Genomic DNA, 18,996 nt, shown 5'->3' with positions numbered 1-18,996 from the left:
CCGCCTGCTGACATGGCAGTGGGGTCCACCTGCTGATGTGGCACTCACCTGCTGGCGTGGCCCTCGCTTACGTGGCATTGAGGCGAAGGGTCAGACCCAGGTCAGGAACCGGATCTTGGGTTGATCCGGTATGAGTCAGGTTCTGGGTCGGGTCGAGGCGGATCAGGCAAGGATGACGCGAGCAACACGTGAGGGACTGGTCATCGGTGCTTGGCAAAGCATTCTGCTCCGGTGGGGCTCGTGATGGCACGTGAGTCGTCGTATGAACTCCTTTCGAGCTTCAGTTTGCATGATTCTCTTCGTCTCGATGAGCTGAATGCGATGGTGGCATCAAAACACAGTTTTGATCTACTGGACAGAGCTCTGATTTCGGGATCACTTCCGATCTTGCTTTTCTGCTCCAACTAGGTTTTGATACCACTTGTTAGGACTGGAGGAGCCCATAGGTGGGCTTGATACACATAGGTGAACACCAATTTGACCCAAAAGCTTAAGCTAATTGGGTCTTGGGTCCATCCATGTATATAAGCACCCATTATCCACTTTAATTTTCCAATGTGGGACAAGCTCACAAATGGAATTCTCAACAATCTCCCCCTCACTTGTGAGTTCCTGCTCCCCGTTTCCCTTGTGGGACAATTCTCCAACAGTTGCTCAAGTGAGCCTTACCACTGGTATCTTACGTGCCTTAGATTGCATTCCACGTGCCTCCAAACCAATCCTACCTCCCACGTCTTGACCCTATTAGGATCCATCCGCAGCCTAGAGGATCCTTATTGGCCTCAGCCACACACTTGGTCCTCCAACTATTAGCACGTCAGGAGAATTAGCTTCCCGTTTTGACTTTTTTACGATGTCACTCACCTAGAGTTACGAACCATCGGCTCTGATACCACTTGTTAGGAACCTGTGAGCATCCAGATCAAAGTGACACCAAAATTTTAACGTGGTTCGGTCAATAATGACCTACGTCCACGGAGCACACACCAAATATTCACTATCACCGGAAAAATTACAACCCTCACACACTCTCTCTCTCTTTCTTCCTCCCTTTTTCCTCTCTGCTTTCTCTGAGCTTCTCTGTGCTCTCTCTACACTATATTTTACATCTTCCACGGTCCTCTATTTATAGGGCTTGGAATTTAAATCACAATTAAGATAAAATTAATCATGAATGGAAGTTACAATGAAGAGGTTTAATGATGGATAAATACATCGCGTTTCTAACTCAGCTCATAGCTTGCAACGCGTCTCCAGCTGTGTCTCTTGGCTGTCTTCTAGCTCCAGCTCTAACAAAACTATGCTATTGTGCAACTCTTCATTCAAGGAGTTTAAAATCCAAGGCATTACCATTGAATTGCATGCGATCTCATCTTCTTCTTTCGGATCACTTTCTGGGGGTTTTGGAAGTCTTCCTTCTATGTACACCATCTTGTACTTAGACAACAAGGCGTTGGTTATCGCTCTTCTCCAAGTTGAGTAGTTCGTCCCTTTCAACAAGTGTGTGACAGTTGGTCATTTGCCCTGTCAGAGCTGCTTAGTTGGTAGTGTGGTGGTTTCTCGGCCTTGCTTGATGCACCTTTTGGTGACTTTTGTTCCTTTCGCCATCTAGTTTTCAAAATCAACTTGCTTGTGAAATTTTAACTAGGCAGGTTGTGGCTTCAATTTTCTGTTTGAAAGCAATCAACTTGCTCTAAAACCATAACAAATTATATAAGTTGTTGAACTGTTTGCTCTATTAATTACAAAAATGATACAAGCATTTATACAAAAAAATAGTGGCCATAAAGGGAAAATACCGACAAAAGGGTGGGTTTGACTATATTTTACTTGAATAAACTAATCCCTCAATGTTAGAATGGGGGTATCTCATGAATTAGTTAATCCCTTGATAAACAAATGGGAATATCACATGAATTTGTCAATCCCTTGATTTTAGAATGAATGAATGGGAATATCAAATTCTTAAGACCTTCAATATGTGTCGGATCAACCAACCATTAGCTTATACACCTTATGGGAAGCGAATGAATCAACTTCTTATGGGCACAAAAGCCAGCCTCATATGTTTCCAAGCAACTTCTGGTATGAAACTTTGCACCACTCTCAGGAGAAATCCCCCAACCTTTGGTGTATAAGCTAATAGATGGTTGATTCGACATAGAGTAATTTGGCAAAAGACCCACTAAAGTTCTTTCTCATTCAACACAAAAAATGCCTTGCAACATCCCGCAAATTTAGAAATGATAATTAACCATTTTCTAATCTATCAAAGTCGAACACCTTTCAATTTATTTGAAATGAATGATGATTTCCCATGGTTAATCTCATTCTCACTAGATTTCAACTCTATTATCGTATTCTATGATTAATCACCGTGCTTCCCAAAAATCTCAACACAGAAAACATAGATACACCTCAAAAGGGAAGAAGTATCAATAATTATTAATTATTTTAAAAATGTCGAACATGTATGGATATGTGAGGATACATGTAAGATACGATTGGGATATGAAATGCAACATTTTAGGCCACTTAAACATACAAGAAAAGGCAAAATCCAGGAGCACCCCATTTCTGAAAATGACACTCCATTTATTGTGTTTTTAAAAACTATCAGAGAACCCATTAATATTTGATTTTGCTGACAAAATAAACCTTCCATTAGTTGACCATTAGTTAATCGTTATGTATATGTGAAAAAAAAATAATTTTAGCCATAATAAAATGATGCTTTTAAAATGAGATCTATTTAATAAATTAAATTGAAAAAAAAATTAGTCAACATAATGTCTTGAAAATTAAGTAACACAAAGACCTAATTAATTCTCAACTTAACTAGTCCATCTGGTTCAATTGTTATAAATCAACTAATTGACATTAGGATAATAAACAAATCTATTACTATTTTAAAATTTTAAAAGTTATATATGAAAAATAAAGATTTCTAATATATAATAAAATACTTAATAATTATAATACTACAAAATATTTATTAGATATAAATTTCATAAAATTTTAATTACTGAACACATCATAAAACAAATGAAACATATTTCAATATTTTTAAATTCAAATAAATTATTAGACATAGTGTTAAAAAAAGAAAATCTAAAATTTCAAACTCCATTATTTATAAATTAGTTATTCTCTGTGTAAAATATGAATGTTAAATAGATAAAGAAAATTTAAATGTATATTCATTGGTTGGCTATTACTTGAGCAAATTCACTTGACTTTTCTTAATTTTATTCAAGTGGTTCTGTTATTAAATTTGGTATTCAACCAAATCCAAAAGCAACCCGCAATTCAATTTGTCTTATACAAATTAATTTTTTAAATTATATTTTATTTAATAAAGATATATTTAATCATTTAATTTTTATGAAATGTATATAGCAAATATTTTGTAACAATATAATAATTTTTTGAATTATTTACTTATTTTCATATTTTTAAAATTTTAAAAATAATAATTTATTATATTATCGTACTTATGCCAGCTGATTAAGTCGATTTAGCCACGAGGTGTTTGATTTATTTATAAGTTCAATTTTTAATATATATTGTAATTAAGTGATCAAAATTTTCAATTTAATTTGTTAAATTGACATCATTTTCTTAATTTATAACGGTAAAATTATTATTTTATTAAGGATAAAATTTAGTTTTTTTAGTTGGTTAATTTACTAGTAAATGTTTATTTTGTTGTTTTCGTAGGTATCAATTTTTTGAAAAGTTGTTCTTGGATTTTACCAAAAAAAAAAAAAAGGGAAAAAGAAAATAGAACACGAGCAGACTGAGCCACTTAAGGCTCTCGCTCCTGTGTCTTGACCTTCAAGCCTCCGGCTGCCTCTCAGCCTCCATCGCCGGGCATCACAGCCCAGAAGGATCAGACGACGAGTCGCGACATTTGAACCCTATCCTCGTGAGTGAAACCTACCCTTGCGACTCGCGACACCCGAAGCTCCCTCCTGGTCTCCATCGCCTGAGATTGCAGCGGTGCAGCCTCCATCGCCGGACATCGCTTAGTGGGAGGCTCAAATTCTCGAATCCTATTTAATCCGTGAGTCCCCCTCTTTCTTGTCGGCCTTTTGAGTTTTGTTGCAGATTAATTTTTTCTTTTCCTTTTGCTTTCTGGGTTTGTTGAGTTATTTTCTATAACTTTGTACTTGAAGTTGAGTTATCGGGATTTCTATTTTTTAAATTGGGGTCAAACTGATGAATGTAAATCTTTGACTCTTCCAGTTTCAGTGTTTCACTTGGTCATTTGCTTGTGTGGCAATGGCGCACTGGTGTTTGAAATTTCAGTTTGTTTGATGGTTAAATATTTAAATTCAAAATTGATGTTAAAAAAATTGGTTGACGATGAACAAAATTGGAGCATTCAAAAAATTAGTTACAAACATGCATAATAGTTTGTTTTTATTTCTTTAATTATTTATTTGGGTGTGATTAGAGTGTATCCAATTCATAATTGAGCATGAATGAGGTCTATTACCTCAATATTTTTCATTTAAAAGGAAAAACATGTCTAAATATATATTTTTATATTAATTAACTAACGCATCTAGGGCTGTATCATATCCTTATTTTTTCAAAATTCCCATTTTGCTGTATCCGTGTTGTGTCATATCCATATACCGTCCTAGTAATCTCGGCATGTATCAATTAACATCTCATACCATCAAAATCTGAGAGGTTTTTTTTATTGGTAGGATTGCAATTTCTTGAATATCAAAGATGGATCTAGGGAGGCAGGTTTTTTCAGTAGATATTCTTGAAAGATATGCAGCAAAGGGGCGTGGTGTTATTTCCTGCATGGCAGCTGGAAATGATGTCATTGTATTAGGAACTAGCAAAGGTTGGGTTATAAGGCATGACTTTGGAGTTGGAGATTCTTATGGTAAGTTTTTCTTCCTTTTTCATATTTACCAGGTTTTATTCCTTCATTATCTTTTGTTGTCCAACTCTACTGCATTATTATTCTTGAATTTTGATATGCTAAATTTTTTGGAGTGATGCTATTCATCATGGGCCTGTGACCATCAAGGGCTGATGTGGCAAGAGGAGAGAGCAGGGCACAGGCAGGGCCCACAATCTCTCCTCTTGCCACATTAGCCTGTGATGTCATTGGCCCATGATGAATATCATTTTCTGATTTTTTGACATCTCCTCCAAGAGCTCTGACTTATCTAGTAACCTTGGTGATATTGTTGTGAAGATTGACAATATTATCATCCAGAGCTTCACCCTTAAAATGCCACTGTTTGCGCGAGGAGTTTATTGTGCTTTCTGTTGACAGCAGAGGAAGCCACTGATCACTTCGCTGCATAGAAAGCTGGGTATTAAAATATATGTTGCAATAAAATATGGTAGAAGCCATTTCTATCGAAAAAAGAATTAATAGATGCTATAGCTTATATTCTATTGCTCCCTGTTGGTTGTTATCTAAAAAAATTATTCCCTATTGGTGGTGCAAAACAAATCCATGCTTGGCTTGTTAAGAGCCAGTCCAAGCCAGCTGATCTCGAGCTGTGGTGTGCTTGATGGCCGCAGTTAGCCAAATTGGGTATCGATGAGTTAGATTAGAATAAGGCCTATTTATAAAGTATTTACTTTATATGCTAATTAAGACAGTAAGTTGGGTTGAACAGAGTACGGGAGCTTGTGATCTGAGCTCAAACATGACTGGCTTAAATCTGCTCGAGTCGAGCTTGAGCGTGTCTTTCAAGTCTGCTAAGTGCAGTTTGAACATCACACTTCTTGTCTTGGCTTCTTTATACTGAGGAATGTCTAATCTTTCCCCATAAATTTCAATTACAGATATTGATCTGTCTGTGGGGCGAACTGGAGAACAATCAATCCACAGAGTTTTTGTTGATCCCGGAGGGAGTCATTGTATTGCCACTGTGCTTGGTAATGGAGGTGCTGAGACCTATTATACTCATGCCAAGTGGAGCAAGCCCCGTGTTTTAAACAAATTGAAAGGTCTTGTGGTCAATGCTGTTGCTTGGAATAGACAACAGATTACAGAAGGTAAGTTGATTTATCTTCTCTTTTTTAGCTTGGTACAGTTTGACAAAGTTAGCACATATTGATCATATACTTCTTGAATTGTTTTTTCCTGTCTCCAAACACAGTTTCTACAAGGGAAATCATTCTTGGTACAGACAATGGACAGCTTCATGAGATGGCTGTGGATGAGAAGGATAAAAAGGAGAAGTACATAAAATTTCTATTTGAATTAACAGAACTTCCAGAGGCTTTTATGGGTTTGCAGGTACTGCCTTCCCCACGTCCCCAACCTATCTTTGAAAATGGATTCTGGATTTCTAGTGGCTGCTTCTTTGTCAAAACTAGTTAAGATTTCCCTGCTTGTCATACATAACAACGAGCAACTGAACTTTATTGAAATAGTCAAAGTTGCATTATGAGTGTGACTGTGTATATTCACTTCTTTCCTATCAGTTTGGTTGTAGAGCTTCATTCTCAAGATTCTCTACCAAATAAACAAGTTGTTTCTTGTTTTTTAGGTGGCGTTTGGTTTGTGGTATCTTCCAAAGATTCCCAGGAATATGTGGCATCTCATTCCTATGCTTGTTTGAGCATTTAGATTGATGATTTCTAAAAAACATGGGTATCCTATTCCTACTCTTCCCTATGGGTAAATTTCGTTGGAATTTTCCCGTTGGGGGACTTCAACTTTTCAGACCAAATTGCCCTCATTATGTTGGCAGGTTGGACAACAATGCTTCTATAATATAGTATTATCACAGTTTATTATTATATTTAGAATAATAAATTATTAAAAACAAATCCTAAACAATCTCTCATTATAGCTAATACTGGGGATCTCCTTAAGAATTTTAATTAGATTTACATTCATTATGTAATTTGCTGTCTGTAATTATGCTATTATCTGTTTGAATTTCTTTTAATTTAATTTTTAGGACAATTTATTAAAAGTGTAGAATCCTCTTGAAAATACCTTCTTTAGTCTTTGAATTTGTAGCTACAGTGACTCTTTTGATCCTTTTTCATTTATTTTCATTGTTTTGAGTTTGTGATAGAGCCATAAATTATCATACAATGTATTGATTGCTCATGAACTATTGCATTTCCTGAAGAATAAAAACAGATGTGAAGAGAAATTATTTCGTATTCATAGAAGTAGTCTTTATTTGGAAGGTATGTGATAAATTAAGTTGGGCGTTACTTTGCGTGGTGTCCAAGAGCTGTTTGAGCAATGCTGTCTACATGCAGGAAGTGGTTCAAGTTGATTAGAGTGGCAGTTACTTCTCTTCTAGAGCACACTTAAATTGTGGTTTCCAATGAGTTGGTTAAATTTTGAATATCCTGATTATTGAGTTCTTCATTAATTAAAATTTAGAAGAAGTTTCGTTTTGTGAGTAATAACTAAATTTTGAGCAACTGGTTTTTTATGGCTACATTAATTAATTAAAAAATTTAGAATTAATTTCTTCAGTTAGATTTTGAATAAGTTATTTTTAGAGCTTTCTACAGAATTATAATAATTTTACTTATTAAATTCACAGATAAGTAGAATTTGAATTGTCCAACATATTAGGAAAATGTTAAAATTTTTTGCATACTACATAAAATAAACATATCCTGTGCATTGCATGGGTTTCTACTAGTTATTAATAAAATGAAAATAATATTACTATTTGTGTCAAAATAATTTAATATAATGATTAATATTTAGACTCTATTTTGCCCTAATTATTTAAATTAACTGATTATTTAAGTATTGAATTCTTTAAATTTATGTTGTTAAAAAATTTTAGGACACAGATTTAGTTATGTACTCTTAGTAGGCTTTTTTGTGTTGAAAATATAATTATTCTTCATATATTGGTTATACACATGTCATGAGTATAATGTTCATCTTCTTGAAATGCCTGCCAAGATTCTCATGTTGAACGAAACATTGACGTGGGAATCTTTGTACATTCCTAGCAACAATGTAATGCGAACTAAACAACAATATTCCCATGAGATAGGCGTCCCATCCTGGGAATGTCATTCTATGGGAATATTTTTATGCTGCGAACCAACCGTCCCCCTTAAGAATTAAAGGTTTTTTCTATAGTCTACTACTCATTTATTGTTGTAACAAAGTAAACTGCAAAGGGTTTGTGGAAGAGCATTGGAGTTGGTGTTTATTCCCGGGGTGGCTTATTTCTTTCAATTTTGACTAATGTACATATTGTATTCTCTTTGTTCTTTTACAGATGGAAACGGCAAGTGTAAGCAATGGGACTAGGTATTATGTGATGGCTGTTACTCCTACACGACTCTATTCTTTTACTGGAATTGGATTACTTGAGGTAAGTTCGGTTCTAAACCATGTTGAACCTGTAAGACATTGTGATTTGGTTCTGTTGTGCAATGAATATAGGAATGTGTCTACCATGGCTCAAATATGTTATTAGGTGAGAACAATCTGCCTCAAATGATTACATGTTTGTAGGTTGACAGTTGCGTGTCCGATCCTGTTTTCTGAGCAAATATTATTCTCATGACAGATCCTTATTTTTATAGCTTGAATTTGTGTCTTGGATTATAGCTTTTGAATTGACTTTGTGCAAAAGGAACAAAAACATAGGTTTCACAAAGATGCCAGCTGGCTTAGCTGGTAGTCTATCAAAAGTTTACTGGAAGTGTCAATGTTATAATCACATAATTCTATAAAGGATTGTGGGTTGTGGAGTTCCTTTGGAGGTGAATTATCTTGGCACATGGTAATAATTAATAAAAAATAAATATTGCTTACAAAATATTGGGTGGGATGCTAGTAAAGGTATCAGAAGCTCTTCTTTTCTTCTTTTATTAGGTTGATTTAGAGGAATTTCATGATAGAATTTAATTGAGTTTAGGGTATCTCTCTCTCTCTCCCCCCCCCCCACCCTTTGTTCGACATGACCAAGGCTCTCATCTCATCATCTGTGTTTTGAAATTTCAGTATATTTGTTTTTTTAAAAATCATCGAAAAGCAGTTTGTCCTCAATTCTCTTGACACCACTTTCCAGTGACCTTCTTCCTCCTCCTCCTCATCATCATCATCATTTTTTTAAAATTTCAATATTAAAAAAAACCACCAAAAAGCAGTTGTCCCAAATTCTCCGAACGCCACTTTCCAGCAGCCTTCTTCTTCTTCTTCCTCTCTGTTAGTATCTCATCTCATCTTCTTTGTTTTGTAATTTTGTTTTTGTTTTTTAAAAATGCACTAAGAAAAGCAGTTCTCAACAATTTCAAAATTGCTATGAAACTCTCGAAATTGGCACTGCCAGCCTTAAAAAAAATCAGGCTTTATTGCTGCATTTTGTGAATTTCCTAAGTGCATTTGTTTCAATGCATCAATACAATCAAGACCACAGGAATTGAAGAAGGTTTTTGAGAAATTAGGAGTCAAATTTGTGGTTTTGCATGATTACATTGAGAATTGAGGGCAAATTGTGTTAAAAGGGATGTTGATGAAAAAGCTGCAGTACATATATGCATAAATTCAGTGGCATGGTGACAAATTTTAGGAAAAAAAATGCCATTTGCTAAACTTTGGGCACAATTTCAAGCTTTTGAACACCTTTCTCAAATGTGGAGAAAAGTTTTGCAAAATCATCATTGATGGAAGGTCCGATGAATGTGGTTTCCCTAAATGGGACCACTTGAGTGCAGCTTCATTTGAAACCTCACCCAGAGCTGTATGCGATACCGTGGGTTGATAACTCTACTACACATGTTTGTGAAAGATGTTTGGTTCCTATCCAAATGGGTGAATATTTGGCTAATGTTCGGTGTGATATCATACCTATGAAGATTGGCCATGTAAATGTGCAGAAGTTCTCCTTGGTTGGATGATTTGGGTGTGATTCAAGGACTTGAGAACATATATGTTTTCCACTATAATGGAAAGAAAATCATTTTGAAGCCTGCTCTACCAATCAACCAACACAAAGAATCAACCACAATTACTCAACTTGAAGACACTACGAGCAAGGAAATGCAAGTGGTTGAAAACATCCAAAGTCATTCAGATATTCAATTGTTGAGTTTGTCATCCTCCATATATTCAATGATGCTAATTGTCAGGTCAAGTCTATGGTATTGCCTATGGAATGTAGTTTCTTGCATCATTCAAGCATTGGATTTCGAAGAATCCAAGTTTGATTCTCACTTTTGATCTTCCATCATTTCAAAATTCGAGGCCGTATTTTATCTAATTGGGGGAGGGTTGATGTAGTACAAGATGCAATACCTTGGGAAGATCCTTGTTGGAGAAAAGTTAAGAAGGATTGGATTGAGGATTGTTGAGTTTAGTTAGCGGTTTCTTATGTGTTTAGTATTAGTTGGTATAAGATTATGTGTATTTGAGGGTTGTTTGTAATACTTGTATGTAGGGGTTTGTTTGTAATTCATGTTGTTTTAGTTATATGTGTAATTTCATGTGTAGAAGCTTTCTTATAAATAGTGTGTGAAAGCCGTGTTGTAGATAGTTGATGTTGAATTTGAATTGGAATTGAATTTGAGTTTCCCCTTTGTATCTCCTCTCTTCTCTCTTTCCCTTCCTTCCTCTTTTCGATTTATTCTAATATCTCCCATGGCTGCAGATCCTTGATGCTGCCCCTGCATCAATTGATTTCCATATTGTAAGAGGAATGGAGGAAAAACACGTTATTACCTATTTACAAAAACAAAGGTGATTTCAAAATTGTAATAACTATTGTGGAATTAAACTTATAAGTCATATGATGAAATTGTGGGATGGGTGATTGAACAAAGGATAAGAATAGAAACAAGGGTCTTAAAGAATCAATTTGTTTTTATGTCTGGGAGATTGGTAATAGAAGCTATTTACTTGCTAAGAAGATTAATGGAGAAGTCCAAAGAAAAGAAGAGGGACCCACATATGGTTTTTATTGACTTAGAGAATGCATATGATAGAGTGCTAAGGAAAGTTCTATGGTGGGTTTTGGAAAAGAAGGGAGTATATAGTGGGTATGTTGAAGTCTTTAAGGATATGTATGATAGAGTTACGACTAGCATTAGGACCGCTAGAGGAGAGTCTAGAGAATTTCCAATCATAATAGGAGTACATCAAAGTTCTACTTAAAGCCTCTATCTTTTAGCTTTAGTGGTTGTTGAACTTATTAGGAATATCCAAACGAGATCCCATGGTGTTTATTGTTTGCAGATGATATCGTTTTGATTGATGAGAGTAAGAGCGGGTAGAATATGATAACTTTGGAGAACAACTTTGGAGTCTAGAGGTTTTTAGGATAATAGAAATAAGACAGAATATATAAAATGTCATTTCAGCCATGTAAGGAGGAATATTGAAGACAACATTAAACTTTATAATCAAGAAATCAACAATACTAATAGATTCTGATATCTTGATCTATTGTGCAAGCGGAAGGAGAAATTGAAGAGGATGTTGTGCATAGAGTTAAAGCGGGTTGGGTTATATGGAGGAGTGTGTCGGGTGTGTTGTGCGATCGTAGAATACCATTAAAATTAAAAGGAAAGTTCTCTAGGACGGTTATAACACCAGCCTTGCTTTATTTCTATCAAAAAAAAAAAAAGGACCTGCCATGCTTAATGGACCAGAATTCTAGGCAACTAAGAAACAACACATTAAAAAGTAAAAGTGGCTGAAATGTGCATGCTAAGGTGGATGAATGGTATAACATTAAAGCATAAATTAAGGGACAAACATATTCATAATAAGTTAGGTATGGCACTGGTAGAATATAATATAAAGGAGGGGCAGCTTAGGTGGTTTGGGCATCTGAAACATAGGCCAATTAATGCACCAATGAGGAGGAGCGAGCTAGTTTATTGAAATGGTACTAGAAGAGGAAGAGGTTAACCTAAAATAGCTTCAAATGAGTTAGTGAGGAAGGATTTAATCTCTTAATTTAGGTGAAAAAAATGCCGTCAATTGCGTGAATTGCTAGAAAATGATTCAAATAGCTGACCCAATATAGTGGGACCTAAGGCTTGTTGTTATTGTTGTTGTTGCTATTGTAGTTTTGTTATCATCTTCCGAGCAACATACAATGCTATGTTTTCTATTTCTCCTTGATGGATGTAAGAAAAAGTTCTAACTAGCATAAAATGTAATCCCTTTCTCCTCTCATTCATCTATGCATTCCCTAAGGAGCTATGTATCCCCTCAACCCCACAAAAGCCAGGTCTATGTTGTGACAGTTTCACCCTTATAATGATTAATAATCACTGATAGTTTGATTTTTCTTTAAGCAACCTTTCATGCATGTGCAATGGAGATTGATGAATGTCTCTTCCTAGACATTGTACATCCCTAGGGTATTAGGTAATGTTTAAACTTTGTGTTAGCTGACAAAGAGTTTGATTACTTTTTCAGGTTTTTATTGTATTACATTATTCAAAAGTGGTTGAGAAAAAGCTATAAATGCAACTCAATAATATGGGAATGCATATCAATCTGGCCATTTTTCAGTAATTTACTTCCCATCTCATCTTTACTTGCCTGCAGATACCCCTTACTCCTCGATCAGTAAAAATAGTGTAAGTTCAGTAGCAGAGCACCGTGAAGGGTGCCAATCCAAGTGCAAAAAAGGGTCAGGGGATAAGCTGTGCAAATTTTATTTTCAGCATAAGCTTTGATTCCCAACCAACACCATAACTCTTGGGCAACAAACAAGTCATCACCCAAGAGCAATTCCCAAAGTGCGTTAGTGCATGTACATTGTACAATGAAGGAGGTGGTGAAACGATTCTGCATCTTTTATGCTCAAAAAGCATATCCCAACCAGCACCTTATTTTTATAGATTATCCACTTTGTGGATCTTTGCCCAAGGTGCCTTTGATATAAATAAGAAACTTTTGTTGGTCCCTCAACTTTCATTCTAAGGAAAGTTGGTCTGTCTGGTTTGGTTATTCTCCTTTGCAAACTGTTTATAAAAAGGTTTTTCTTTGCCTTCTATGATTGTCAATCTTTTTGTCATATAAGTGATTGAGAAAGTCATAAAAATTGCTTTTCTTTGAACCTTTATATCTCAAGTTGCTATGTCATTCACTCAAGTAGCACAGTTGGCTACACAAGCATTTTTCTCCTTTGCCAACGGGAATACAACAACAACAACAAACCAAGCCTTAAGTCCCATTAGGTGGAATTGACTACATGAATATTTTTCCTCCAATTTATGAGATCATAGTGATCTGACAAGTTTTACGCTAGCTGTCAATGACCTAACGCAACCCTCGTCCTTTACTCAGGCTTGGGACCGACTGAGTTTGAAAAATTAGGACATTAAGTGCATCATAGGTGGAGTTCCTTGCCAATGGGAATAGTTGAGGAAATTGAGTATCGAGAAGTTACTCCACAGACCAATTGCCATGCTAAAAGAGAAAAACTTCCCAGCATTTGCTAATCAATCTCCAAACTCCACATCATATGCCTCCTTGATACCTTTTGTGACACACCCCTCCCCACCCCCCCCCCCCCCCCCCAAAAAAAAAAAATCCTCAAAAGGCCATATTTGGAAGCAACAATCTTCCTTTGAAAACATCTTTTCAACAATGAAGCATGAAATCTACTTTCCAAGGAGGGGTGCAGAGATGATAATAGAGGTGGCTAGTTACGCCTGATAGAATTAATACCAATAACTTTCTGCAGGTTAGGAGACCTTTGAAGGCTATATCTCCATACATATGTGTTCTTTGCTTTAATTGTTCACAAATCATTATCACATTTGTTCATTCATTGTGACTATGCTTGCAGTGTTTGGGATAAGTAATTTGGTATTTTAGGCAAATTTTGGGTGAGTTCTAAGATAGTGGAGGATTTTTTGGTGGTGACTTTTGCTGGATTTGGCAGGAAAAAGGAAAGGGCAGCGCTTTGGAAATGTGTTTTTTTTGTTTTGTTTTTTTTTTTTTTTTTGGGGGTTGTGGATGGAGCGTAATGCGCACATTTTTTAAGGGAAGAAGTCGGCTCAGTTGCTGGTTTGGAAAAAAGATACATTATTTGGCTTCTCTTTGGTGTGTCGGACGGGGAATTTTAAGTGGGTGAGGTCTTCTAATATTCAGCGCGATTGGTGTTATGTGTTGGAATGTTAGTTCGTGATGGCTTCTCTTTCTTTCTTTAGTCTGTAGGTTGTTCCTTTGTGTTTTTTATCTGGATTTTCCAGACTTTGTTAAGGAGATGTCTTATTCTCCTAGCTGTATATTCTTATTTTATTAATGAATTCTTCTTTTATCAAAAAAAAGAAAAATGATCACAGAGGCGGCTAGGGCAGCATTTGGGGGTGAGGCCGTGAAGAGAATTGGGCTGGTATGCGTGCTTCTTATTTTGGGTCTGGCCCAAGTATTTGAAAAAAGAGTTATTTCTTTATTAACTAAATTGGGCCGGTTAGTTGAACATGCCCAATATATAGGAAGGGCTAATTTAGGCTTCAGTTTGGATCCAAAGGGAGGCTCCCTCAAATGATCTTCCCACTTAAGGTTGATTTGGGTGGTAACGAGATTCATGATTCGGTAATTAGGGACCCAAATACTGCCTTGATTTCAGAAAAAAGGCAGGCCCAAATTGCTGTTCCTACATCTCAAAAATAAAAGTACAGGAAAGGAGGAAGCTACTCCATCTTGTAATGGAATTTTTGAGTGGCCTTCAGTTAATTATATTATTCAGCCTCCAGTTTCTGGAAATTTGAATCGAATTGATCAATAGTTGGAGGAAGCTCGGTATACTAGCTGTTTAGATGCAAATCAAGGTTTTGGAGCAAAAAGTTTGTCTAGTTTTGTAATTGTTTTAGAAGATGATGTGAAAAAGAGTACAAAAAAAAAGAAGGCTGGGTGGGGGGAGAAATGTGTTGATTGTGATCTTTATACTAATAATTTTAAGGTAATAAGATTTACGCTTGTTTAAAGGCGGCTTGTTTGGGTGTTGAAATGAAGAAGATATTCGAAGAAAAGAAGAGAAAATTCAGGTGAGTCGACAACAAAGTTGCTAAGGAGAGATTCAAATGGAGAGTTCAGTATTGTGGAAGTCTCTCATGCCGAGAAGGATGTTAGATGTAGGAATGAGATTACTGAAGATAAGGTGATTAAGAAACAGGGGGATTTTTCATACTCAGAAAGTGATGATAATAGTGATTTTGATTGTGGTGGGGGGTTGTTATTGGATGAGGTCCAAGAACTATATGTATACATTTTTGATACCTTTGATGAAGTATGGGGTTTATCTTATGCCCATCCACACTTGCTAGAAGGTTTGGAGGGAGTTTCAATTTTCGATAATGATGGGGTTGGCAAATAAGTTTCAGTGTGGGGATGAAATTTTGCCAACACCATGGAGGAGATTTCCAAGGAGGAGTTGAAGCTCAAATTATTTTGGATAAAATGAATTTAAAGTTGAGTGATATTGGGGGAAATGAAGTGCGCTTGGATGGTGGAAAAAGTCAAAAAGTGAATTCTTTTGGGTCAGAGTGAATTTGTGAATTGGAAGAGTTCAGTAAATTATGATGGAAAGGGTTTGAAAAAGGGGTTTCTTGGTTAATTTTGTTTAATTTTATTTTGGGATCTTCTTCTTCTTCTTCCTTTTTTCCCCGCTTTGGTAAGTGTCTTTATATGGTGGACTTCTTGTCCGTGCATGTTGTACCTTCTCTTCTTTATATCTAATATGTATTCTTTTGTTATCAAAAAAAAAAAAAAAAAAAAAAGGCAAGGTGGCCAAGATATTATAGTCCACCCCTCCCCTCCCACCCCTAAGAAATTAAGAGATTCTTGTCCCTCCCAGCTAGTTGTTTGTCATTAGGTTGTCCTATTTTATTTTTTCTTTTTATTTATTTATTTATTTATTACAATAACTTTGGTTCAATACATAACCCCTAAAATACTATAGGAAGTGACCAAGTTTACATCCCCGTGTCTCTGCAAGCAGCTTCCCATCAATCTCTTCTACCAAAAGAATCAGCTCACCTTTGCTCAAATTGACCTTTCGGTCATATGTCACTTCAAAGCATTACAAGATGCTGATGTAGGATGGTTCTAAGTAGCCCTAGTCCTATGGTTGACCCTCTTTGTAGCGCACACACAATATCACAATCTATGAGAAGAATTGAATTAACCAAGTATGAACATCACAAACATATTCTAATGATCACTAGTTGTTGAGATTTTGAAAACATATATGATTTGGTTCAAAAGCCCTTAGTTGATCATTGCATTCAAGTAATCAAGTTCACTTTAAAAGATGTTATATTAGAAGTCTAAGATCACAAGTCCTAGCACAAAAATCAAATATCCCTAAGCATGGTACTAGCAAGCATTTCCATGTTGAAAATCTAGGAAGATTCAAAGAGAATGAACAAGGTTTTTCAATCAAGGGTTCGGGTAGAATTTCAAGGCTTACAAGGTACTTTTAGGGGCTGTTTTAGACGGCACAAACAAGGAATTGAAATGCGCTTACCAAAAGATTCGGAATGTCAAACACTAAGACACACAAGTACTCGATCACACCACGAACAAGCTTGTTGATCCTTAGGAATCTTGAGACAAGAATGAATCTTGAGGTGGTTGTGGCTGTGAGCTATGAAAGAGGCGTGGGTGTGTAGTGTTGATGATGACATTGACGTTTTCGTGGTCTCTCACTTCCCAATCTCCGGGGAGACAGAACATAGCCTTACACTACTCACTCACAAGGAGAGGAAGAAGATTTACAAGTTCAAGAAAAAGCTTCTTTTTTTTAATTGATAATGCAAGATGCCTTTTACAATACAAGTGATGACATATTTATAACCTTACATGCACATGACTTGCACATGGCTTCTTAAAAGATTAAAGAAAATACAAAAGTAAAATAAAACATTTAAAACATAGGTAATGAGGTTCCTGGGAAATAGTTTGTTGTAGGAAATAGGTACCTAGGAACTAGAATAATTATGATAGTGGAGTCTAGGAACTAAAAATGAAATAAATGCTTCTTGAAAACCCAAGACTCTTTGACTTGCAAGTTGTCATGCTTCTTGAAAAACTAAGACTCTTTGACTTGCAAGTTGTTATCCTCTTTCCAAGCTAGCTTCTAAGAGAAGCTTCAATTGCTGCAAATAAAGTTCACATCAATGGTGGACTTCGGGTGGTCGTCCACATGTCACAATATCCGTGAAAGATACTCGAGGTGCATGTTGATTCCCATCAGATGCACCTTAAATTAATTTACTTTATAGATGCTCAACAAAAGATTCTGATATCATCTGCAAAGAGTGTGTGGGAAATCTTCATCTCATTGTTTCTTCCTCTAATTCCAAGTCCCTCAAAAGATCAATTTCCTGCAGCATAAATCACCATCTTGTTACAAATCTCAATATCCATGATAAACAAGAGGCAAAAGAAGGTCACCCTGCCTTAAGCCTCTAAAGAATCTAAAAATTGCATGATGTTGCCATTGATGATGATTGAGATTGGAGAATCTCAAGGAGGAAATACACTTCTTGTCCCATGACTGATCACCGGAGTTGGAAATCTTGTGGGTTTGCAGATCATTGTTTCTTCTGTTTGTAAAACTTTTTACTGTTAATTGGAGCTCTGAAGTTGAAGCTTTGAGAAATAAAAATGTGTTAAATGGCCGTCTTCCTAAACATAAAGCTAGTTTATTTTCTAGACAATCCATTGTATTTATAAATTGTATTCTCCTGAAATATGCATCCGATGATCTCTCTCTTTTCACATGTGTTTGTGTGAGCAGAGATATACATGTGTGGGTGTGGGTGTGGGTGTGGGAGTGGGTGTGTGCGTGTATGAGAGAGTTGGGGGTGGAGGGGCTACCATATGATCTAGCTAATTTTGAGGCGTCAAAAATGTGGAAATTTTAACATTGATATTGATTTTGATTTAAAAAAAAATGGATAGATATTAGCAGTAAAATGTGGAATTTTTTTGATTTTTAATGAAACTTTAGAAACTGCCAATAGACCTAATAATGCAAGATTTGGAACTAAGATATTTTAAGTGAAATACAACAATCATATGTGGCGTATATAAGGTGCAGTAACTGTAAAACAATAACCATAGTGAACCTCTTCAATTAGTGTAACTGAAATTCCTTAAAAATCATTTAAATATTATTCCTTATGCAAATACAAGTAATTTAGACTTAAAATGGAATAAAAAGTTGTTAATATTCTAAGTTCAAAATTTTTCAGAAGTCTTAAAGCTATCATTCTTATCTTTACAATAATATTTATTTTGAATTAAAAATATATACTTAGATGGAAATTTCAATTTCCTGGGTTTTACATCTCAAATTTAGTTTCTCATAAATTGAGGTCCATAGTCAATATTTTGACACATTTCAATGAAATTTCAAGATTCAGTAAATTCTGAATGACTAATGGAAATTTTGAAGGAACTTGGTTGCTGTTTGATTTTAAGGGCAGTGGAAAGTGTAATTTTCTAAAGAAGTTTAGACAAATTTCATGAAAATTTAAGCCTGTGCCTCTACCTACTACTTTAAGATAGAACAGAAATAAAAAAGAACTCTGTGCTTCTTGCTGATTACATCCTATTATTCTGTTTTGTGTCAAACACTTGTGTGCTGCTGTACTCATTTAAATATTTAAATTGAATATTTTAATTAGGCTGTTACGCATGTTGGTGAATGGTATTTAAACTTTGAATATGTGCTTGTTGGCTGTTGCAAATTATCTGCATGTTTTATGCTTGTAATTCCAAGGTGTATATTTTCCATATCTATGTTTGTATCATGAATTATATTTAATGGCGTGAACAATAGGCTATTGGCTTTATATCTATTTTGTTAATATGGGTATATCACTGTCTAATAGATCATACTTTCTGATTGCTATTTCTTTTATAGACTGTTTTTGCTAGTTACTTAGATCGGGCCGTGCGTTTTATGGAACTTCCAGGTGAAATACCGAACAGGCAAGTGTGTTATTTGCAAACTGAGAAACTGAAAGTTTTACATC

General features: G+C 35.5%; 1 protein-coding gene across 1 annotated transcript in view; it reads left to right on the top strand.

Moving 5' to 3' along the window:
* Positions 1-3,779: 3,779 nt before the first annotated feature.
* The window catches only part of LOC131148667 (vacuolar sorting protein 18), an 89,827-nt gene continuing 74,610 nt past the window's right edge, over positions 3,780-18,996 (top strand). The window contains exons 1-6 of the mRNA XM_058098530.1: positions 3,780-4,066; positions 4,719-4,906; positions 5,827-6,039; positions 6,144-6,283; positions 8,259-8,354; positions 18,885-18,952. Coding sequence (XP_057954513.1) covers positions 4,744-4,906; positions 5,827-6,039; positions 6,144-6,283; positions 8,259-8,354; positions 18,885-18,952 — 680 coding nt within the window. The 5' untranslated portion in view covers positions 3,780-4,066; positions 4,719-4,743. The remainder of the gene's footprint in view (positions 4,067-4,718; positions 4,907-5,826; positions 6,040-6,143; positions 6,284-8,258; positions 8,355-18,884; positions 18,953-18,996) is intronic.

Source organism: Malania oleifera, chromosome 2, assembly GCF_029873635.1.
Source record: "Malania oleifera isolate guangnan ecotype guangnan chromosome 2, ASM2987363v1, whole genome shotgun sequence".
Classification (NCBI taxonomy): Eukaryota; Viridiplantae; Streptophyta; class Magnoliopsida; order Santalales; family Ximeniaceae; genus Malania; species Malania oleifera.
Note: the sequence above shows the minus strand (reverse complement) of the source record. Positions and strands in the feature narration are given on the sequence as shown.